Source organism: Rhinopithecus roxellana, chromosome 1 (genome assembly GCF_007565055.1).
Source record: "Rhinopithecus roxellana isolate Shanxi Qingling chromosome 1, ASM756505v1, whole genome shotgun sequence".
NCBI classification, from domain to species: Eukaryota; Metazoa; Chordata; class Mammalia; order Primates; family Cercopithecidae; genus Rhinopithecus; species Rhinopithecus roxellana.
This window is the reverse complement of record NC_044549.1, coordinates 201,377,249-201,401,949: the sequence shown is the minus strand read 5'-3', so window position 1 is coordinate 201,401,949 and position 24,701 is coordinate 201,377,249. Positions and strand designations below refer to the sequence as shown.

General features: G+C 44.0%; 1 protein-coding gene across 1 annotated transcript in view; it reads left to right on the top strand.

Moving 5' to 3' along the window:
* The window catches only part of SMARCC1 (SWI/SNF related, matrix associated, actin dependent regulator of chromatin subfamily c member 1), a 198,230-nt gene that overhangs the window by 30,066 nt on the left and 143,463 nt on the right, over positions 1 to 24,701 (top strand). Inside the window, exons 3-5 of the mRNA XM_010374744.2 lie at positions 12,760 to 12,845; positions 22,691 to 22,772; positions 24,312 to 24,404. Coding sequence (XP_010373046.1) covers positions 12,760 to 12,845; positions 22,691 to 22,772; positions 24,312 to 24,404 — 261 coding nt within the window. The remainder of the gene's footprint in view (positions 1 to 12,759; positions 12,846 to 22,690; positions 22,773 to 24,311; positions 24,405 to 24,701) is intronic.

The window sequence follows — 24,701 nt, the reverse complement described above, 5'->3', positions numbered from 1 at the left end:
GCCTCAGCCTCCTGAGTAGCTGGGTTTTAAGGCGCCTGCCACCACGCCCAGCTTTTTTTTTTTTTTTTTTTTTTTTTTAGGATGGATCCTGGCTCTGTCACCCAGGCTGGAGTGCAGTGGCACCATCTCGGCTCACCGCAACCTCTGCCTCCCGGGTTCAAGCGAGTCCCTTGCCTCAGCCTTCAGAGTAGCTGGGATTACAGGTGCCTGCCACCACGCCTGGCTGATTTCTGTATTTTTAGTAGAGACAGAGTTCACCATGTTGGTTAGGCTGGTCTCAAACTCCTGACCTTGCGATCCACTTGCCTCGGCCTCCCAAAGTGCTGGGATTACAGGCATGAGCCACTGCTCCTGGCCTATTTTTTTTTTTTTTTTTTGAAACAGAGTCTCGCTGTGTTGCCCAGGCTGGAGTGCAGTGGTACAATCTCAGCGCACTGGAAGCTCCGCCTCCCGGGTTTACGCCATTCTCCTGCCTCAGCCTCCCGAGTAGCTGGGACTATAGGCGCCTGCCACCACACCCGGCTAATTTTTTGTATTTTTAGTAGAGATGGGGTTTCACCGTGTTAGCCAGGATGGTCTCGATCTCCTGACCTCATGATCCACCCGCCTTGGCCTCCCAAAGTTCTGGGATTACGGGTGTGAGCCACCGCACCCCACCGATTTTTTGTATTTGTAGTAGAGATGGAGTTTAACCACATTGGCTAGGGTGGTCTCAAACTCCTGATCTGGTCATCTGCCCGCATTGACCTCCCAAAGTTCTGGGATTGCAGGCATGAGGCGCCGTGCCTGGCCTATCTTACATTTTAATGTAATTAAAATTTACATGATAATTTTTTTTAAAAGTGCAATTTTTTTTGGCCAGGCGCGGTGGCTCAAGCCTGTAATCCCAGCACTTTGGGAGGCCGAGACGGGCGGATCACGAGGTCAGGAGATCGAGACCATCCTGGCTAACACGGTGAAACCCCGTCTCTACTAAAAAATACAAAAAACTAGCCGGGCGAGGTGGCGGGCGCCTGTAGTCCCAAGCTACTCCGGAGGCTGAGACAGGAGAATGGCGTAAACCCGGGAGGCAGAGCTTGCAGTGAGCTGAGATCTGGCCACTGTACTCCAGCCTGGGTGACAAAGCAAGACTCCGTTGCCAAAAAAAAAAAAAAAAAAAAAAAAGTGCAATTTTTTAAAAAAAAAATTCACTTTTTATTTAATTAATTTAGTTTTTGAGGCAGACTCTCAGACTGGAGTGCACCTATCTTCCATTTTAAGGTAGTTAAAATTTACATGATAATTTTTTTTTAAAAGTGCAATTTTTAAAAATTCACTTTTTATTTAATTAATTAATTTAGTTTTTGAGGCAGACTCTCACTCAGACTGGAGTGCAGTGATGCGATCTTGGCTGACTGCAACCTCCATCATCTGGGTTCAACCAGTTCTCCTGCCTCAGCCTCCTGAGTAGCTGGGATTACAGACATGCATAACTGTGCCCAGCTAATTTTTATTTATTTATTTATTTTTGAGACAATCTTGCTCTGTCATCCAGGCTGGAGTGCAGTGGCACAGTCTCGGCTCACTGCAGCCTCTGCCTCCTGGGTTCAAGCTATTCCCCTGTCTCAGCTTACCAAGTAGCTGGGATTACAAGTGCCCGCCACTGTGCCTGGCTAATTTTTCTATTTTTAATAGAGATAGGGTTTCGCCATGTTGGCTAGGCTAGGCTGGTCTTCAACTCTTGATCTACAGTGGTCTGCTTGTCTTGGCCTCCCAAAGTTCTGGCATTATAGGCATGGGGCACTGTGCCTAGCCTAGGGTTGTATTTTTTACCTTGCGTGACAACCACTTTGATGTTTAGTTGTTTCTTTTTTTTCCTCCCTTTGATTTGCTTTCTTTCTAGGAATTCAGCTGCTCATTTAAAATAATGTCTGTTACATTTACCCAATATTTCTACATGTTAGTGGTAGGGAGCCAGCAACACTTTTTTCACTTGTAAAATGGGTGTAAAAGAGTAAAGTTCAGGCCAGGCACCGTGGCTCATGCTTGTAATCTTAACACTTCGGGAGGTTGAGGCGGGTGAATCACGACGTCAAGAGATCGAGACCATCCTGACCAACATGGTGAAACCCCGTCTCTGCTAAAAATACAAAAATTAGCTGGGCGTGGTGGCGCGCGCCTGCAGTCCCAGTTGCTCAGGAGACTGAGGCAGGAGAATTGCTTGAACCTGGGAAGCGGAGGTTGCAGTGAGCTGAGATTGCACCAGTGCACGCCAGTCTGGTGACAGAGCAAGACTCCGTGTCATAAAAAAAAAAGAGTGGCTAGGCGCAGTGGCTCAAGCCTGTAATCCCAGCACTTTGGGAGGCCGAGACGGGCGGATCACAAGGTCAGGAGATCAAGACCATCTTGGCTAACCCGGTGAAACCCCGTCTCTACTAAAAAAAATACAAAAAACTAGCCGGGCGAGGTGGTGAGCACCTGTAGTCCCAGCTACTCTGGAGGCTGAGGCAGGAGAATGGCGTAAACCCGGGAGGCGGAGCTTGCAGTGAGCTGAGATCTGGCCACTGCACTCCAGGCTGGGTGACAGAGCGAGACTCCGCCTCAGAAAAAAAAAAAAAAAGAGTAAAGTTCATGTGATTGTTGTGACAAGTAAATGAGGAAATAAGTCAAAAGTGCTTCATGGTAAATTCTCAGTGATTGGTATCAATGCTAGTACTTTTTGTTGTCTCCAAGACTGTTACAGTAGCAATGACCTATCATTAGAGGTGCTGATAATAATACAATTCCAAATAAGTTTGATAGATAAGTAAATGTATGGAATTTTTGATGTTTGTCATTTTACTTTGTGAGGTATAAGAATTCTGGAATTTAAATGATGTGTTTTTTTTCTCTCGACCATTTTCAAGGTGTGAGGATGACTTTGTGATTTCCTGTGAACTTTCTTGATTTTTTGGACACATTCTCTGCTTATTTACTACTTCCCATCCCTTTTCTGGCACAGTCATTTATTGACTGATAAACCTAAACATAGTGTTATAAAGGTGTACACTCCTTTCATAGAAACACGTTTCTTTTTACCAGTTGTTAGCACTACTTTGTCTTTTTTTTTTTTAAATTTTTTTTTTGAGGTGGAATTTTGCTCTCGTTGCCCAGACTGGAGTGCAATGGTGCAATCTCGGCTCACTGCAACCTCCGCCTCCCGAGTTCAAGCGATTCTCCTGCCTCAGCCTCCCAAGTAGCTGGGATTACAGGCGTGCATCACCATGCCTGGTTGGTTAATTTTTTGTATTTTTAGAAGAGACGGGGTTTCACTATGGCCAGGCTGGTTTGAACTCCTGACCTCAGGTGGTCTGCCCCCCCGCCGCCTCCCGGCCTCCCAGAGTGCTCAGTTTACAGGCGTGAGCCATCGCACCTGGCCTACTTTGTCTTTTATGAATAAATAAAGAAATAAGGGTTAATGGCACAAATTATTGTAGTAGATTTATCTTTTCTTTTTTTTTTTTTATTTTTTTATTTTTTTATTTTTTTTATTATTATTTTTTATTTTTTTTGAGACGGAGTCTGGCTCTGTCACCCAGGCTGGAGTGCTGTGGCTGGATCTCAGCTCACTGCAAGCTCTGCCTCCCGGGTTCACGCCATTCTCCTGTCTCAGCCTCCCGAGTAGCTGGGACTACAGGCGCCGCCACGTCGCCCGGCTAGTTTTTTGAAGTTTTTAGTAGAGACGGGTTTTCACCGTGTTAGCCAGGATGGTCTCGATCTCCTGACCTCGTGATCCGCCCGTCTCGGCCTCCCAAAGTGCTGGGATTACAGGCTTGAGCCACCGCGCCCGGCTATTTTTTTATTTTTTATTTTGGAGATGGAGTCTTGCTCTGTTGCCCAGGCTGGAGTGCAGTGGCGTGTTCTTGGCTCACTGCAACCTCTACCTCCTGGGTTCAAGTGATTCTCTCGCCTCAGCCTCCCGAGTACCTGGGACTACAGGTGTGTGCCACCACGTCCAACTAATTTTTGTATTTTTAGTAGAGATGGGGTTTTACCATGTTGGCCAGGATGGTCTCAAACTCACCTCATGACCCGCCCACCTCGGACTCCCAAAGTGTTGGGATTACAGGCGTGAGCCACTGTGCCTGGCCTAGATTTATCTTTTCTAAGTTTCATTCAGCTCGGCAAGATGTTAGGTGGGCTACGAATAAGTAGGGTGAGGCCACTTACATGTATCCAGAATAAGATCAAATTTCCAATAGAGTCAGCCAGGGATAGAATTGTTTATTAAAAGCAATTGGATCACACAGTTGAGAGTAGAGGCAGCCTGTTAGAGTTGACTTTGACCCCCAGAGTCTCTAATTAGAGTGTTCAGCTGTTGAGATACTCATATAAGGCATCATTTTGCTAGCTCTGGAAATTTCAGTTTTTGCTACTTTTTTTATATTTGTTTTTTTTAGACAGGGCTGTGATCATGGTTCACTGCAAGTAGCCCTAGACTCAGCTAGCCCTCCTGACTCAGCCTATTGGGTAGCTGGGAGGTACATCCTACCATGGCCGGCTAATTTTATTTTAATTATTTTCTAGAGATAGGGTTTTGCTCTGTTATGTTGTTCAGGCTGTTCTTGTACTCCTGGCCTCAAGTGATCCTCCTGTCTTGGCCTCTCAACATGTTAGAATTACAGGTGCGAGCCACTGTATCCGGCTACCTTTTTATTCTTTAGATTTTCCGATACAAATTAACAAGTATTTACTCTAACATCCTGTGCTTTTCATTTAGCAAATGTTTAAGAACCATACTCACTATGAATTATGGCAGGGCCTCTTCAGCATGGGGGTTTATAGGATGGTTCCGGAATGGGAGATACAGTCAAGGTGCAGTAAATGTCTCTAAGAAGTTTCTTGTCCCCATCTTCAACTTTCCATTACCTGACTTTGGTTTCTCATGTTTTCATTTGGGTGATTGTGCTACTGAGCTTTTTTGAGCCAATCCCAAGTCCATTTCTATCCCAAATCCATTTGTGTGCAAGCCGTAAGAATCCTTGATACATGGATAGACCTTGCCCCTGCCAGTATCATTTTATTCTGCCACATCTGTAGAGGTTTTTGTTGTTGTTGTTGTTGTTTTTGAGATGGAATCTTGCTCTGTCACCCAGGCTGGAGTACAGAGGTGCAATCTTGGTTCACTGAAACCTCTGCCTCCCGGGTTCACAAGTGATTCTCCTGCTTCAGCCTCCTGAGTAGCTGGGATTACAGGTGTGTGCCACCACATCCTGCAAATTTTTTTGTGTTTTTAGTAGTAATGGAGTTTCACCATGTTGGTTAGGCTTGTCTTGAACTCCTGACCTTGTGATCCGCCCTCGTCGGCCTCCCAAAGTGCTGGGATTATAGGCGTGAGCTACTGCGCCTGACCGAGGTTTTTATCTTGTTGAACTTCATTGTTGGAACTAATGATAGGTTGGAACCTTTGATAGGTTTGTGAGTTCCCTCTATTCCTTTTTATTTTTATGTTTAAACAATATAGACAAGGTCTCCCTGTGTTACCCAGGTGGGTCTTGAACTCCTGGGCTCAAGAAATCTTCCTACTGTGGCCTCCCAAAGTGCTGGAATTAAACTGCTTTTATGTATATTTTACCATTGGAAAATTGAATGTCAGTTTTCTTTTTTTTTTTTTTTGAGACGGAGTCTCGCTCTGTTGCCCAAGCTGGAGTGCAATAGTGTGATCTCAGCTTACTGCAACCTCCGCCTCCTGGGTTCAAGCGATTCTTCTGCCTCAGCCTCCCAAGTAGCTGGGATTACAGGCATCTGCCACCACACCCAGCTAATTTGTGTATTTTTAGTAGAGATGGAGTTTCACCATGTTGGCCAGGCTGGTCTTGAACTCCTGACCTCATGATCAGCCTGCCTTGGCCTTCCAAAGTGTTGGGATTATAGGCATGAACCACCATGCCTGGCCATCTGTTTTCTACTTCATTCTCAGCATCTGTCCCTGTAGTGGTTGAATAAAAGTTACTTTGTTAGCCTGGCACGGTGGCTCACGCTGTTAATCCCAGCACTTTGGGAGGCCAAGGTGGGCGGATCACCTAAGGTCAGGAATTCAAGACCAGCCTGGCCAACCTGGTGAAACCCTATCTCTACTAAAAATATAAAAATAAGCCTGGTGTGGTGGCACGTGTCTGTAATCCCAGCTGCTCAGGAGACTGAGGCAGGACAATCACTTGAACATGGGAGGCGGAGGTTGTAATGAGCCGAGATTGCGCCACTGCACTCCAGCCTGGTGACAAGAGTGAGATTCAGTCTCAAAAAAAAAAGTTTGTCTTAAGCGTATATTTGGTAATGATTTCATTTTTCAAATTTAATATCTATTGAGAAATTGACCTTAAATTATTTATACAGATGTTTTATTGTTATGGCCTGCTGAGTATGTATTTCTGAGTAGCGTGGATCTCTAATTTTAAGTGGTGTCAACATAGTTGAACCATTGAGAAAATTCAGATTACCTACGTTATCAGGTGGCACATTGCTGAATATCGGTGATAGATTTGAATAAGCACTGTTCTTGTCCACAAGGAGTTCATATCCCACATAAAATATGTGAATCAGTCATGTCAGTATTATGCTGAGGTGCAATAGTGATTACATGCATGGTTTGAGGAGAACATTTTAGATCAATCTGAGGATTAAGGGAAGGATTTCTATAGGAGAAGTAAGTCTCATTCTACTGTAGTAGATACCCACCTATTACATTAGTCTATTTATTTATTTATTTATTTATTTATTTATTTATTTTTTGAGATGGAGTCTTGTTCTGTCGCTAGGCTGGAGTGCCCTGGCGCGATCTTGGCTCACTTCATCCTCTGGCTTTTGGGTTCAGGCGATTCTCCTGCCTCAGCTCCCCAAGGAGCTGGGACTACAGGCGTATGCCACCATGCCCAGCTAATTTTTGTATTTTTAGTAGAGATGTGGTTTCACCATGTTGGCCAGGATGGTCTTGATCTCTTGACCTCGTGATCTGCCTGCCTTGGCCTCCCAAAGTATTAGGATTATTCACGTGAGCCACCATGCCCAGCCTACATTAGTCTATTTTGAGGTATCAGCACTATAGAATTTTCAAAGATAAAATATTATCAGTGGATAAGAATTGCACCCAAATGTACTTTTTTTTTTTTTTTTTTTGAGATGAGGTCTCGCTCTGTCGCCCAGACTGGAGTGCAGTGGCATGATCTTGCTTGGCTCACCGCAACCTCCACCTCCCTCCGCCATTCTCCTGCCTCAGCCTCCGAGTAGCTGGGACTACAGGCACCCGCCACCACACCTGGCTAATTTTTTATATTTTTAGTAGAGACGGGCTTTCACCGTGCTAGACAGAATGGTCTCGATCTCCTGACCTTTTGATCTGCCCGCCTCGGCCTCCCAGAGTGCTGGGATTACAGGTGTGAGCCACCGCGCCTGGCCTTTTTTTTTTTTTTTAAAGGACATTATAATGTAGCATTTGGGATGTATTTGGGTATAGAGTTGGCCAAAATAGTAGGAGATCAGAAAAGCTACATATTTAAAAAGCACAGAATAACCAGATTGACTTGGAGAGTGTATCAGCTTAATTTGGAAGAACTCTAAGGGATCTTAATGATTCTTCTTAAATTTTTTTTTTTTTTTGAGACAGAGTTTTGCTCTTGTTGCCCAGGCTGGAGTGCAATGGCACGATCTCAGCTTACTGCAACCTCCGCCTCCCTTGCTTAAGTGATTCTCCCACCTCAGCCTCCCAAGTAGCTGGGATTACAGGCGTCTGCCACCATGCCCAGCTAATTTTTTTTTTTTTTTTTTTGAGATGGGGTTTCGCTCTTGTTGCCCAGGCTGGAGTGCAATAGCGCGATCTCGGCTCACCGCAACCTCTGCCTCCCGGGTTCAATCACTTCTCCTGCCTCAGCCTCCCTAGTAGCTGGGATTACAGGCACCACTATGCCTGGCCAATTTTTTGTATTTTTATTAGAGATGGGGTTTCTCCCTGTTCGTCAGGCTGGTCTCGAACTCTCAATCTTAGGTGATCCGCCCGCCTCAGCCTCCCAAAGTGCTGGGATTACAGGTGTGAGCCACAGCGCCTGGCCTTAATTTTTGTTTTTTTAGTAGAGACTGGGTTTCACCATGTTGGCCAGGCTGGTCTTAAACTCCTGACCTCAAGTGATCCACCTGCCTCATCCTCCCAAAGTGATGGGATTACAGGCTTGAGCCACTGTGCCTGGCTGATTGTTAATTTTATTTGCCTGCCTCTCCCTCTGTCCCTCTCCCCACCACCTCTCTGTCTCTCTGTCGCGTTCTCTCTCTCTGTGTATTTGTGTGTGTGTGTGTGTGTGTGTGTGTGTGTGTGTGTGTGTGTGTAATTATTTGGTTAAAGGGTCTCACTTTGTCATCCAGGCTGAAGTGCAGTGGTGTGGTCACAGCTCACTGTAACCTCAACTTCCCAGGCTCAAGCAACCCATTTACCTCAGCCTCCTGAGTTGCTGGGGCCACAGGCATGTGCCACCACACACGGTTCATTTTTGTTTTATAATTTATTTTGTTTTATAGATGAGGTTTCGCTATGTTACGCAGGATGGTCTTGAACTACTGGTCTCGTGATCCTGCCTCGTTGGCCTCCCAAAGTGCAGGGTTTTATAGGCGTGAGCCACTGTGCCTGGCCTATTTATTTTTTTAAATTTTATTTATATTTAATTATGTTCTAATATCTATGACAAAATATGCCATTTTAATGATTTTCATTTGTTTTTTGAGATAGGGTCTCACTCTATTACAGTGGCGTGACGTCAGCTCACTTCAGCCTCCGCCTCCCAGGTTCAAGTGATTCTCCCACCTCAGCCTCCCAAGTAGCTGGGACTACAGGCGCGTGCCACCTCGCCCGGCTAATTTTTGTATTTTTTGGTAGAGATGTGATTTCACCATGTTGGCCACTCTTGTCCTGAACTTCTGACATCAAGTGATCTAAGGGATCTTAATGATTCTTCTTAAATTTTTTTGAGACGGAGTTTTGCTCTTGTTGCCTAGGCTGGAGTGCAATGGCATGATCTCAGCTCACTGCAACCTCCGCCTCCCTTGCTTAAGTGATTCTCCCAACTCGGCCTCCCAAAGTGCTGGGATTACAGGATACTTTTTATTTTTATTTATTACTTTTTTTTTTTTTTTTTTAACGGAGTCTCGCTCTGTTGCCCGGGCTGGAGTGCAGTGGCCAGATCTCAGCTCACTGCAAGCTCCGCCTCCCGGGTTCCCGCCATTCTCCTGCCTCAGCCTCCCGAGTAGCTGGGACTACAGGCGCCCGCCAGCACGCCCGGCTAGTTTTTTTTTTTTTTTTTTTTTTTTTGTATTTTTAGTAGAGACGGGGTTTCACCATGTTAGCCAGGATGGTCTCGATCTCCTGACCTCGTGATCCGCCCGTCTCGGCCTCCCAAAGTGCTGGGATTACAGGCTTGAGCCACCGCGCCCGGCCTACTTTTTTTTTTTTTTAACAGATAGGGTCTCACTATGTTGTCCAGGTTGGTCTTCTATTCTTGGGCTCAAGTGATCCTCCTGCCTCAGCCTCCCAAAGGTTTGGGATTATGGGATGGGGAAACTATGCTCACTTCTGTATGTATTAAACAATAACTTCCATTCGTTGTCCCTCTTTCCTTGGCAACCACCATTCTGCTTTTTGTCTCTCTTTTTAATGTTTGATACCATGTGGTTCTTTGTAGTATATTATTTTGTAGTAATAGTTTTTAAAGAAAAAAATGCATGAGTGTTTCTAGTAACACTTCATCCTATTTCACCTATCTGATGCTCAGTTTATGTTGCTTTTACCTTCTTAATGTGGAAATTATTCACCATTTCATTTAATTTGAGCTATATTTTTAATCCGTAAAGCACAGATCTCTTGAATTGTGGCATAGATTTTAGCTATTAGTTAAATATAGTTTTATATAGTTACACCACGTTTTTATGGTCATTAAAATATCATAATAGGCCAGGTGTGATGGCTCGTGCCGGTAATCCCAGCACTTTGGGAGGCCAAGGTGGGCAGATCACTTGAGGTCAAGAGTTTGAGATCAGCTTGGCCAATATGACAAAACTTTGTCTTTTAAATATGCAAAAAACAAAAGAAATTAGCCGGGCGTATTGGCACTTCCTTGTAATCCCAACTACGTGGGAGGCTGAGATATGAGAATTCCTTGAACCCAGGAGGGAGAGGCTGCAGTGAGCCATGATCACGTCACTGTACTCCAGCCTGAGTGACACAGTGAGAACCTGTCTCAGAAAAATAAGTATAATAAAAGTGTTCACTTACAATTTTTGTATAATTTATGATTTTATTTTTATTTTTATTTTTTGGTTGAGATAGTCTCACTATGTCGCCCAGGCTGGAGTGCAGTGGTGTGCTCTTGGCAACCTCTGCCTCCCGGGTTCAAGTGATTCTCCTGCCTCAGCCTCCCAAGTAGCTGGTATTACAGGCACCTGCCACCACACCTAGGTAGTTTTTGTATTTTTAGTAGAGTTGGGGCTTCACCGTGTTGGCCATGCTGGTGGAAAACTCCTCACCTCACATGATCCACCCGCTTTGGCTTTCCAAAGTGCTGGGATTACAGGCGTGAACCACCACGCCCGGCCTAATTTTTGTATAATTTATAGTCAAGAATCTATAAGGTGAAAAAGTCTACTGTCTCTATATTTATTTTTTTGTTTCCTTTTTTTTTTTTTTGTGGCAAAGTTTCACTTCTTTGCCCAGGCTGGCCTCAGAGCTCCTGTCTTCAAGCACTCCTCCCTTCCTCCCTGCCTTCTTTCTCAGCCAGAGTACTGGGGTTATAAGCGTTTTCTTTTGAAACATTTTGATTTACCTTTTTTATTAAAAAAATTTTTTTTGAGATAAGGTCACACTCTGTCACTCAGCCTGGATTTGTCACTATCACGGTTCCCTATAGCTCGACTTCCCATGCTCATGTAATCCTCCCACCTCAGCCTCCTGAGTAGGTGGGACACTACAGGCATGTGCCACCATGCCCAGTTAATTTTTATTTTTATATTTATATTTATATTTGTATTTGTATTTGTATTTGTATTTATATTGTTTTGAGACAAGTTCTGGCTTTGTTGCCCAGGCTGGAGTATAGTGGCGTGGTCTCAGGTCACTGCAACCTTTGCCTCCCAGGTTCAAGCCATCCTCCTACCTCAGCCTCCCAGTAGCTGGGACTGCAGGCACACTCCCCCCATGCCTGGGTAATTTCTTTTGCATTTTTTGTTGAGACAGGGTTTCACCATGTTGCCAGGCTGGTCTTGAACTCCTGTGCTAAAGCCATCTGCCCGCCTCAGCCTGCCAAATGCTGGGATTAAACTTTTTGTAGAGGTGGGATCTCACTGTGTTGCCCAAGCTGGTCTCAGACTCCTGTGCTCAAGTGAGTCTTTCACCTTGGTGTCTCAAAATGTTAGAATTACTGGTGTGTAGCTAGGCGCGATGGCTCACACCTGTAATCACAGTACTTTGGGAGGCTGAGGCGGGCAGATCACTTGAGGTCAGGAGTTCGAGACCAGCCTGGCCAACATAGAGAAACCCTGTCTCTACTAAAAATACAAAATTAGCCGAGCGTGGTCACGCATGCCTGTAATCCCAGCTACTTAGGAGGCTGAGGCAAGACAATCACTTGAACCTGGGAGGCAGAGGTTGCAGTGAGCCGAGATAGCACCATTGCACTCCAGCCTGGGCAACAAAAGCGAAACCCTGTCTCAAAAAAAAAAAAAAAAAAAAAAAAAAAACTGCTCCTGGCCTAAATTTAGCTTTTTAAAATCTTTCCTTTCACAGACTATTTACTCAAATTATAGTATGTTTATGGAATTTAAAAGGAATTCTTTTGGGAGGGATGTGGGGTCTTGCTATACTGTCCAGGCTGGTTTTGAATTCCTGTGCTCAAGTGATTATTTCATCTCAGCCTCCCAAGTAGCTGTGACTGTAGGTGTGAGCCACTGTACTTGCTACCAGAAAGTAGTTTCAATTCAGTTTATTTTATTTCATTCCATTTTTCTTGAGACAGCATCTCACTCTGTCATCCAGGCTGGAGTGCAGTAGGGCGATCAGGGCTCACTGCAGGCTCAACCTCTCAGACTCAAGTGATCCTCCCACCTCAGCCTCCTGGATAGGATTACAGGCATGTGCCACAATGCACAGCTAATTTTTTTTTTTTTTTTTTTTTTGAGACGGAGTCTGGCTCTGTTGCCCAGGCTGGAGTGCAGTGGCCGGATCTCAGCTCACTGCACGCTCTGCCTCCCGGGTTTACGCCATTCTCCTGCCTCAGCCTCCCGAGTAGCTGGGACTACAGGTGCCCGCCAACTCGCCCGGCTAGTTTTTTGTATTTTTTAGTAGAGAGGGGGTTTCACCATGTTAGCCAGGATGGTCTCGATCTCCTGACCTCGTGATCCGCCCGTCTCGGCCTCCCAAAGTGCTGGGATTACAGGGTTGAGCCACCGTGCCCAGCCTCAGCTAATTTTTAAAATTTTTTTCTAGAGACTGAATCTCCCTATGTTGCCAGACTGGTCTTGAACTCCTGGGCTCAAGTGATCCTCCTGCCTTACGCTCCCAGAGTGTTGGGATTACAGGCATGAGTCTCCATGCCCAGCCTAATAGACTTTTAGAAAAACTTATTGATTCCTCAATTTATTCAAGAAGGTATTTAAGGAGGTTGTTTAATTAGTATGTGTTTATATCTTTGAATTTGTAAAACTTAGAATTCAGACAGTAATTTTGTCAGAAGCTTTATTTTTCTCATGTGTAATTTGTATCATTTTTAGGCAAAGTGTTTCATGGATTTCAAAGCTGGAGGCACCTTATGTCACATTCTTGGGTCTGCTTACAAGTATAAAAATGAACAGGGATGGTAAGTTTTTGTATTTGTTTGCATGTTTTGATCTTAAGTTATTTATTTTTAAGTCCTATTTCCTTGTGTTAGAAAATCCTGTAAGCACATTATGATTAATGTATTTTACCAAGAGCCCTAATTTACCTTGTTTCTACATCCAAGAAAAATATCAACCAACCATGTATGTATTTACTTATTTATTTTTGAGACAGGATCTTAAAAATAGGACCAAGGCTGTCAGCAAGGCTAGAAGTGCAGTGGTGCAATCTCAGGTCACTGCATCCTCTGCCTCCCAGATTTCGACCAATTCTCATGCCCCAGCCTCCTGAGTAGCTGGGACTACAGGCATGCACCACCATGCCTGGCTAATTTTTCTATTTTTAGTGGAAACAGGGTTTTGCCATGTTGTTCAGGCTGGTCTCAAACTCCTGGCTTCAAGCAATCCACCCACCTCAGCCTCCCAAAGTGCTGGGATTATAGGGATGAGCCACCGCACCTGGCCACAACCATGTATTTATTAGGCAAGTGATTTCTTTCTTTTTTTTTTCTTTTTTTTTTTTGAGACAGAGTCTCACTCTGTCGCCCAGGCTGGAGTGCAGTGTCGCCATCTCAGCTCACTGCAAGCTCCACCTCCCGGGTTCACGCCATTCTCCTGCCTCAGCCTCCCGAGTAGGTGGGACTACAGGCGCCTGCCACCACGCCTGGCTGATGTTTTAGTATTTTTTGTATTTTTACATTTTTAGCTAACACGGGGTTTCACCGTGTTAGCCAGGGTGGTCTCGATCTCCTGACCTCATGATCTGCCCGTCTCGGCCTCCCAAAGTGCTGGGATTACAGGCGTGAGCCACTGCGCCCAGCGTGATTTCTTATATTTGATTTTTATAGTAACATGTGTACATTATTAGCAAATTAGAAGGTAGGCTTACCAGGAAATGTGTAAACGTGTATAATGAACTCATACATTATGTTTGAAGTGGATAGATGGTATTTTTGTTTGTTTTGCTTTTTTTGAGACTTAGTTGCGCTCTTTTGCCCAGGCTGGAGTGAAGTGGTGCGATCTCGGCTCACTGCAACTTTTGCCCCCAGGTTCGAGTGATTCTCCTGCCTCAACCTCCTGAGTGACTGGGATTACAGGCACCTGCCATCATGCACCCAGCTAATTTTTGCATTTTTAGTCGAGATGGAGTTTCACCATGTTGGCCAGGCTGGTCCCAAACTCCTGACCTCAGGTGATCCACCTGCCTCGGCCTCCCAAGGTGCTAGGATTACAGGTGTGAGCCACTGTGCCTGGCCAGATAGCAGTTTTAAGAGATCAAGTTAGCTAGGCCTTCAAGAGTGTTCCATTTTGCTATCCTCAGGACAGGGATAAAAGGAGAAATACATATCTTTGCCTAGGTCAGTGTTGGAGATAGATTGAGAATCCCTGCAGATGTTCCTGCCATTTTGCTCCCTTCAGTCTTTTCCCCCTTTCTAGCTGTCTCTCTTGGTACTATTTCTTTTTTTTCCCCTTGAACTCTGGGGTTTCCATCAGTTTCTGGGACTAGTGATGTTTAACGATGATGGTCCTGAGCTGTGGGGTTGTCAGGGACATACTTCACAGGGTAGGGTTGGGGGAGTGGAGTATATTGTCTTGAAATTGTTTGGTATTTTCAGTTAAGTAGCTGTGCACAGTTTATAAGCTTAGCATCTTTCCAGGAGAATACACATGTAATTTATGTATTTTACTTTCAAAGTTAAGCTAACCCCATACTTACGGCTGGGAAGTGCAAATAAATATTTAGATCAACAATAAGGACAAGTGTGCAATTAAATTATTTATATAGTAAATAGGACATATAAACTAACATGTGTATTTACTGAAACTTTTTATATATGGATGGTGTTGAATAGATGTTGATTTGGATCACCTGAGGTCAGGAGTGGGAGTCCAGACTGGCCATCATGGCGAAACCCCGTCTCTACTAAAAATACAAAATAAATTAGCCAGACTTGGTGGCGGGCACTTGTAATCCCAGGTACTCAGGTGGCTGAGACAGGAGAATCACTCGAACCCGGGAGACGGAGGTTGCAGTGAGCTGAGATTGTGCCACTGCACTCCTGCCTGGGCAACAGAGCAAGACTCTGTCTCAAAAAAAAAAAAAAAGGATACTGACTAAAAGCATGAGTCTTTTTTGTTTTTGTTTTCAGAGGTAGCTCTGTTTTCCAGTTCTGTGTCTAGCTCTGATGTTGGACCTCTCACGAGGATATTCCCTGATCTAGCACCAATGGCATGTTTGAGTACTTGTAGAGATGGTTTGTACCCTACTGTTGACTCTGGGTTCCTGGTTGGAACTCTTTTTGTCCCTGGTTCTTGTTCAGCTTCTATCACAAGTCCTGACCTGGACACTTAAGGACAGAATTCCAAAGTGATACGATTTTTCATAGGTCACGTATTGTGGAACTTGCTTTGTGTCTATAGTTTCTGCACAATGAAAAAAAAAATTTTTTTTTTTTTTTGGAGACAGAATCTCGCTCTGTCACCCAGGCTGGAGTGCAGTGGTGTAATCTCGGCTCACTGCAACCTCTACCTCCCGGGTTCAAGCGAATCTCCTGCCTCACCCTCCTGAGTAGCTGAGATTACAGGCGCCCGCCACCACACATGGCTAATTTTTGTATTTTTAGTAGAGACCGGGTTTCTCCATGTTGGCCAGGCTGGTCTTGAACTCCTGACCTCAGGTGATCTGCTTGCCTTGGCCTCCCAAAGTGCTAGGATTACAGGCTTGAGTCACCATGCCCGGCCACAGTGAAATATTTTTATCTGAAATCACTTGCAGTAGTTTAGAAAGATATGTGTAATACAGGTCGGGCGCAGTGGCTTGTGCCTGTAATCCCAGCACTTTGGGAGGCCAGGGTGGTCTGATCACAAGATCAGGAGTTAGAGACCATCCTGGCCAATATAGTGAAACCTCGTCTCTACTAAAAATGCAAAAATTATCTGGGCGTGGTGGCATGCACCTGTGGTCCCAGCTACTTGGGAGGCTGAGGCAGGAGAATTGCTTGAACCCGGGAGGTGGAGGTTGCAGTGAGCCGGGATCGCGCCACTGCATTCCAGCCTGTCAACAGAGCGAGACTCTGTCTCAAGAAAAAGAAAGAGAGATACATATGTAATACGATTTCCTTAAAATTAAAAGTGGGGCTAAAAAAGACGTAAAGGATAGGGTTAGCATTGTCAGGAATAAGAATTTTTCCAAGTCTCTTATGCAGATTGTGCCACAATTATTTCCTTTCAGGTATAGTTATGTATCCAGTTTCAATGTGTACCTTCTCTCGTTTCTTGTGCCTCACACTTGAAGTGAGTGCATATGTTAGTAACTTCCCCACTCTGGATATCTGAATGCTGACCTGTCATTCTGACCATGCCCTGACTTGCCCCATGCCTAACATGCCTCTCAGAACCTTGTCTGTGTTCTTTAATTGAACCTCACAGTCTAGGTTGCATTTCTGGCTTTAGGTCCAAAGTTTGCTGGTTTCGTTATTATGGCAAGCACTATTTTCTTCTTATTTCATTGTGTTTCTGCTTTCTTACTGACTTCTCAGTAGTCTTTGTTTTAGTCGCTAATGACATGAAGCTCTAATGTTATGCATATGAGGTTGAATGGGAATACCTGGTAATTACTAGCATATTTGTGAAGAGACTGTACATATTAATATTACAGAATTGGCCAGCTGTTGTGGCTCATGCCTGTAATCCCAGCACTTTGGGAGGCTGAGGTGGGCGGATTGCTTGAGCCCAGGAGTTTGAACCCAGCCCAGGCAACATGGAAAAACTCAGCCTCTACAAAAAGTAGAAAAATTAGCTGGATATGGTGGCACATGCCTGTAGTCCCAGCTACTTGGGAGGCTGAGATGGGAGGATCACTTGAGCCCAGGATGTAGAGGCTGCAGTGAACCAAGATTGTACCACTACACTCCAGCCTGGGTGACAGAGACCCTGTGTCAAAAAAAAAGAGAAATTACAGAATTGAAATGTTATGTTTGATCTTTCTGGATGTTTCTAAATAGGCAAAATCAGTGAGTGTCTTATTAATGGTTTTTCTCCTGAAGAATAAAACTTTGTATAGATTTGAAGTGTAGTTATATGTAACTGAAGGATAACAAGTTTGACCTATTCATGGAAATCCAAACAGATCTCCCAAAGGAGAGATTAAATACCAAGTTCAATTAAGTAATAGAGAATTGACGTTAGTGCCCACGTGCCCAGAGATTAGGATGTTGTTTATTTTTTCCTACAGTTCTAAAGAGATTGTTACTTTTTTTTTTTTTTTTTGAGACGGAGTCTTGCTCTGTCACCCAGCGGGCTGGAATCCTGTCTTGAATTTACCAAGAATATTTAAATTAAGTTTTGCTTTCTCTCTTTTTTTTTTTTTTTTTTTTTTGAGATGGAGTCTTGCTCTGCCGCCCAGGCTGGAGTGCAGTGGCCGGCTCTCAGCTCACTGCAAGCTCCGCCTCCCGGGTTCACGCCATTCTCCTGTCTCAGCCTCCCAAGTAGCTGGGACTACAGGCGCCCGCCACCTCGCCCGGCTAGTTTTTTGTATTTTTTAGTAGAGACGGGGTTTCACCGTGTTAGCCAGGATGGTCTCGATCTCCTGACCTCGTGATCCGCCCGTCTCGGCCTCCCAAAGTGCTGGGATTACAGGCTTGAGCCACCGCGCCTGGCCCAAGTTTTGCTTTCTAATAATGCAGAAACGTGTTCAAGCTTCAACCCGAAAGAGGAATGCAAATTAGAACTATACTCATTAGGCCGGCGTGGTGGCTCACGCCTATAATCCCAGCACTTTGGAAAGCCGAGGTGGGTGGATCACCTGAGGTCAGGAGTTGGAGACCGGGCTGGCCAAAATGGTGAAACCTCGTCTCTACTAAAAATACAAAAAATTAGCCGGGTATCGTGGCGGGTGCCTGTAATCCCAGCTACTCGGGAGCCTGAGGCAGGAGAATCGCTTGAACCCGGGAGGTGGAGCTTGCAATGAATGAGCCGAGATCTCACTGTTGCACTCCATCCTGGGCAACAAGCGTGAAACTCCATCTCAATTAAAAAAAAACCACAAAAACTATAATCATTAAATATTTTAAAATCTATCGCAGATTGACAGAGATTAAAAGGTGAGGTAATGTAAAATAAAAATAAGTACACAGTTGGCTACTGAGAGGGAGAAAGGCATAAGGCATAATACATTCTTAGTGGAACTGTAAATGAGTACCATTTTATTGGAAGATGATTTTGCCAGTTGTGTTATGTTTGTATTATGTTTCTTATTATTTCAACTTGAGTATCTCTAATTCCTTACAAATCTATCTGACTAGTACTAGGTTCTAGAAGAATCCCATAGGAGGGCTCTAGAAAAAAAACAAAAACAAAATCAACTGGAAAGAGATATTCTTGCCCTATGTTATCACAGTCCTATAGAGAAAAGCAAATAAATACATTTTCCTTTTCTGACTTTTTTTTTTTTTTTGAGACAGGGTCTCGCTCTGTTGCCCAGGCTGGAGTGCAGTAGCACGATCTCGGCTCACTGCAAGCTCTGCCTCCCGGGTTCACACCATTCTTCTACCTCAGCCTCCTGAGTAGCTGGGACTACAGGTGCCCACCACCACGCCCGGCTAATGTTTTTGTATTTTTACAAAATACATAGTAGAGATGGGGGTTTCACTGTGTTAGCCAGGATGGTCTTGATCTCCTGACCTTATGATCTGCCCGTCTCGGCCTCCCAAAGTGCTGGGATTACAGGCGTGAGCCACCGTGCCTGGCTTTTTTTTTTTTTTTTTTTTTTTTTGAGACAGAGTCTTGCTCTGTTGCCAGTACAGAGTGCATAGGCGCCATCGAAGCTCACTGCAACCTCCATCTCCCGGGTTCAAGCTATTCCCTTGCCTCAGCCTCCCAAGTAGCTGGGACTGTAGGTACACACCACCATGCCTGGCTAATTATATTTTAGTAGAGACAGGGTTTCACCATGTTGACCAGGATGGTCTCTATTTCTTGCCCCCCATGATCCACCCACATAGGCCTCCCAAAGTGCTGAGATTACAGGAGTGAGCCACTGCGCCCCGCCTTTCTGACTTTTTCAATCTTTGGCCATTTAAACTGTAATGCAAGCTCTCAGTTGAGGGTTTACTAATTATTATAAAAGTCTTCTGCATTGTTTCCTTTTGTCAATCTACTGGGCAATATCTTGCTGTAGCCTTTCAATCTAAGACAATAAATACTCATTGTGTGTCAAAAGGAATTACAGGCTGGTGGGAAGCCAAGGTGAAAGGATCACTTGGGCCCAGGAGTTGGCGACTAGCCTGGGCAACATAGAGAAGCCCTGTCTCTTGAAGAAATTTTAAAATACTACCCCAGAGAGGTAGCATGTACCTGTAGTTCAAGCTCCTCAGTAGGCTGAGCTGAGAGGACTGCTTGACCCCAGGAATGCAAGGCTACCTATAGTGAGCTTTGACTGAACTGCTGCAGTCCAGCCTGGATGACAGAGCAAGAGTCTATTAAAATATATATATTAAATAAAAATTGAAAATTTTAAAAAAGTTCCTCCACTAACTGTATTCCTCCAGTTTTATTGCCTCTCGTGAGTATATTTAGGGCTACCTCTAGAAAATGGTCCGAATAGGGCCGGGCACGGTGGCTCACACCTGTAATCTCAGCACTTTGGGAGGCCAAGGTGGGTGGATCACAAGGTCAGCAGATGAAGACCATCCTGGCTAACATGGTGAAATCCCATCTCTACTAAAATACAAAAAATTAGCTGGGTGTGGTGGTGCATGCCTGTAGTCCCAGCTACTTGGGAGGCTGGGGCAGGGGAATCACTTGAACCTGGGAGGTGGAGGTTGCAGTGAGCCAAGATGCGCCACTGCACTCCAGCCCAGCGACAGAGCAAGACTAGCAAGACTCTGTCTTTAAAAAAGAAAAAGAAAGAGAGAGAGAGAGAGAGAGAGAGAGAGAGAGAGAGAGAGAGAGAGAGAGAGACAGAGAGAGAGAGAGAGAGAGAGAGAGAGAGAGAGAGAGAGAGAGAGAGAGAGAGAGAGAGAGAAAGAAAATGGTCCGAATAAAAATAGTCTTTTTTTTTTTTTTTTTTTTTTTTTTTGAGACTGAGTATCATTCTGTTGCTTAGGCTGGAGTGCAGTGTCGCAGTCTGGCTCACTGCAAGCTCTGCCTCCTGGGTTCATGCCGTTCTCCTACTTCAGCCTCCCGAGTAGCTGGGCCTACAGTTGCTTGCCACCACGCCCAGCTAATTTTTTTTTGTATTTTTAGTAGAGACAGTGTTTCACTGTTAGCCAGGATAGTCTTGATCTCCTGACCTCATGATCCGCCCACCTCGGCCTCTCAAAGTGCTGGAATTACAGGCGTGAGCCATTGTGCCCAGCCTAATCAGATTCTTTAACACTGGATGGATCCCAGGTGAAGAGTTTATAAAAGAAGTCGTGTAAAAGGGTGTCAGAAGGAAACTTCTAAAGGGAAAAACAAAAATGCACTGAGCCAAGCGCAAGACAACAATAGAGCCAAACAGTTTTGTGGGGAAGTTACTAAAGCCAGTCTCAAATAAGGAGCTTTGTACGATGACAGCAAGCTGTACTACCCTGGAGACCATCCCCACAGGATGGTCTAATATGCTGTACCCCAAAAGGGTGGCAAACATCCTAGTAGGGTCAGGTATGGTAGCTCACACCTATAATCCTAGCACTTTGGGAGGCTGAGGCAGAAGAATCACTTAAGGCCAGGAGTTCAAGACTAACCTAGCCAACATAGCAAGACCCCATCTCTATTAAAGAAAGAAGAAAAGAAAAAAACATGAAAGATGGCCGGGCGTGGTGGCTCACATCTGTAATTCCAGCACTTTGGGAGACTGAAGCATACGATCACCTGAGGTCAGGAGTTCGAGTTCAGCCTGGCTGACATGGTGAAACCCTGCCTCTACTAAAAATACAAAATAACTGGGTGTTGTGGAGCACGCCTGTAATCCAGCTACTCGGGAGGCTGAGGCAGGAGAATCACTTGAATCCAGGAAGCAGAGGTTGTGGTGAATCAAGATCACACCACTGCACTCCAGCCTGGGCAACAGAGTGGGACTCCATTTAAAACAACAACAACAACATAGAAGATAGGCTTAGCTTCACAGAGCAAGTGACTTGGGGACTGATTCTGGAAGTAATAGTGTCAGGCCCATTGAGTGGGTAGTAACATCCTGGAAAGGCTATAGAGTTTAAAAAGAAAGATTGGAAGTGTGGGGAACATCTCCAGGATAAAACAGCATGACGTGTGAGTTAAGCATATGAGCTCTGGACTCAGACTGCCTAATGCTAGGTAGTATCTGGTAATGATTAAGAAAATTATAACTGGGCCAGGCATGTTGGCTAACCTCTGTAATGTCAGCACTTTGGGAAGCTGAGGCAGGAGGATTGCTTGAGCTCAGGAATTTGAGACCAGTTTGGACCAACATAGTGAGACCTTTGGCTTTACAAAAATAAAAATAAAAAACAATTACCTGGGTATGGTGGCTGGTGCCTATGGACCCAGCTACTCAACGCTGAGGTTGAGGTGGGAGTGTCCCCTGAGCCCAGGAGTTCAAGGTTACAGGGAGCTCTTACTGCACCAGACCTTTCCAGCCTAGATGACACAGTGAGACTTTGCCTCCAAAAACAAAAATTATAACTACAGCTAACATTTATTGATCAGTTACTTTATATTAAATTTAAGCACTGTTGTAATATATACCTCATTTAACCTTCACAAAAACCCACAGTAGGCTATTACATTTATGAAGCAGTCGATCCTGGGGTTAACAAATTGCTCGAGACTAATGTAGTTTTCCTCAATCCTTACTTTCAGTCACTAAGCTCTACTCCTCTCCTGGATGTTAGTGTTAAAAGAACTAAAACAGAGCAAAAATAAAGTAGGTATTGAATAAAAAGTAAGGAGAAACAGGCATTAGACTTTGTAAAGATTTAACCACATGGAGGTGACATGCTGGAGAAGAGTTTCAAGTAAAGGTAAATAGATCAATTTTACCACATTTAGGAAAACAGTGCTTGTTATTCATACTTGCGGGTTTGGTATACCCCCAGCAATCAAGTGATTTCAGATTAAGGGATAATCTCTGCTCTTGACTGTTACTGTGGCCAGTTAAAAATTTTATTTGGAGAAACCTTGTCTGTTTAAATCACGTCTTACAGCTGTATCAGAATTAAATACCCAAGATGCTTTCCTTTATCTAAGAGAACACAGATACTGCTGAATTTGAACAAATGATTTTTTTTTTTTTTGAAACGGAGTCTTGCTCTGTCACCAGGCTGGAGTTCAGTGGCATGATCCTGGCTCACTGCAACCTCCACCTCTTGGGTTCAAGCGATTCTCCTGCCTCAGCCTCCAGAGTAGCTGGGATTACAGGCGTGCTCCACCATGCCCAGCTAATTTTTGTATTTTTAGTAGAGATGGGATTTCACCATGTTGGCCAGGCTGGTCTTGAACTCCTGACCTTGTGATCCGCCCGCCTCACCTCCCAAAGTGCTGGGATTACAGGCGTCAGCCACTGTACCCAGCATGGATCTGTGAATTACTTTTCTGTAAGATGTAAGATGTCTTAGATTTAAGGAAAATTAGATAGATATGTCATGGAATTGATACTTCATTTTCACTGAGGTGGATCTTAATATCTCTTTTATAAAGGTGTTGATACTGTGTATTCTTATATTACTGAGAGAATATCTCACACGTTTTGTAGAGTGTTATTTTAATTTCCAAATATTTCTAACTCATTTGCATCGAATTCTAAAACAAGTTTTCATTTGTGTTTAAGGTGGGAGACAAATTAACTAGGCTTTTTCCTTTTTTTTAGGCGGAGGTTTGACCTACAGAACCCATCCCGAATGGATCGTAATGTGGAAATGTTTATGAACATTGAAAAAACATTGGTGCAGGTAACTTGGAAACTTAGGTTATTTAAAAAGTTTGCCTTTAATATATTTTCAGTTTTAAGATTGGCGGGCTGGGCGAGGTGGCTCACGCCTGTAATCCCAGCACTTTGGGAGGCTGAGGCAGGCCTCCCAAATCACGAGGTCAGGAGATTGAGACCGTCCTGGCTAACACGGTGAAACCTCGTCTCTACTAAAAAAAAAAAAAAAATACAAAAATTTAGCTGCGTGTGGTGGCGAGTACCTGTAGTCCCAGCTACTTGGGAAGTTGAGTCAGGAGAATGGCGTGAACCTGGGAGGCGGAGCTTGCAGTGAACCAAGATTGCGCCACTGCACTCCAGCCTAGGCAACAGAGCAAGACTATGTCTCAGAAACAAAACAAAACACAAACAGATTGGCTTTATTGGATTGCCAAAAGAACAAAGGAAGAAAATGTTCTGAAAGGTATTGTTTTATTATTTTTATGGGTGTTTGGGGATTAGAGCTATGATTAATCTTGTCTTTAAGACTTTTAAATTTTATGGTGAAATAATTTATGACAATTTTCTTCATTAATTTTACCTAATGTATTGTTTGAATTGCCTTTATTTTATTTTTATTTTCTTTGAGACCGGGTCTCACTCTGTCACCCAGGCTGGAGTGCAGTGGTGCAGTCCTAGCTAGGCTCACTACAGCTTTGAACTCTCGGGCTCAAGTGATCCTCCCACCTCAGCCTCCCCCTGTAGCTGGGACTACAAGCACACGCTGTCACACCTGGCTAATTTTTTGTGTATTTTGTAGAGGTGGAGTTTTGCCGTGTTGACCAGGCTGGTCTCGAATTCATGAATTCAAGTGATTTGCCTGCTTGGCCCCCCAAAGTTCTGGGATTACAGGCATGAACCACCGAGTCCGGCCTGCCTTCATTTTATTTGGTTTAAGCACTCTTCCATCCTACTGTTCACTTGACTGAATATTTTCTTTGGGTTTGTTCCATGGTTGTACCATAAATACACATATTATTTCTCTTACTTTATTATAACCTGGAAAAAAGAATGCTTAATGTCCTTATTTGTGTTTCCTAATATGTTTATTGTTTGATAATTTATGGTGATCACTAAATTAACCTTCCTGGGGAGAGGTAGCTGGCAAAACTTCAGTTAGATTTACTGTTAACTTAATATGTGAAAGTTGTTTGTCTCACAGATTCTTAGCTAGAGAAACAATTGGATATGTTTTGTTTGTTGGGTGAGAGTTTTTTTCATGATTTGGGGAGTCAACATACATGTTTTGTCATTGCTATTTTTAAGATTAACTGTAATCCCCTTCCATAACTAAAAACACTACATTAGACCATTAAAGTAAATTTGGGTAAAATTGGGGAGGAGGATTAATATGGCAATCTGGTGTAGTATCTTAATGAAAAAGCTGCTGAATTTCTTTAGGTCATGCTTCTCAATATTTTTTGTGGCAGAAAAGGTTATCTGGGAGTGGTTTGTGTATTACATAAATAATGTGATATTATTTCAAAACCAAGAGAATTTGAAAGTCTGTTCTTTTCATCCTCAGAACAATTGTTTGACCAGACCCAACATCTACCTCATTCCAGACATTGATCTGAAGTTGGCTAACAAATTGAAAGATATCATCAAACGACATCAGGTAATAGACACAATCACTTTAGATAACAATAGACACGATCCCTTCATTTTGTAATTGTAAGCCTCTAATAAATGTCAGCCATAGTAATGCTTTGTATTTCTTGATATATTTACATCAAAATAAATTTTTTTCTTGAGTTTTTATTTCTCTTTTTAGAGATGAGGTATCACTGTGTTGCCCAGGCTGGAGTGCAGTGGCGCTGTCCTAGCATCCTTGCTCACTGTAGCTTTGGACTCCCCGGCTCAAGAGATCTTCCAGTTTTTGTGTGTGTGTGTGTGTGTTTGTTGTTGTTGTTGT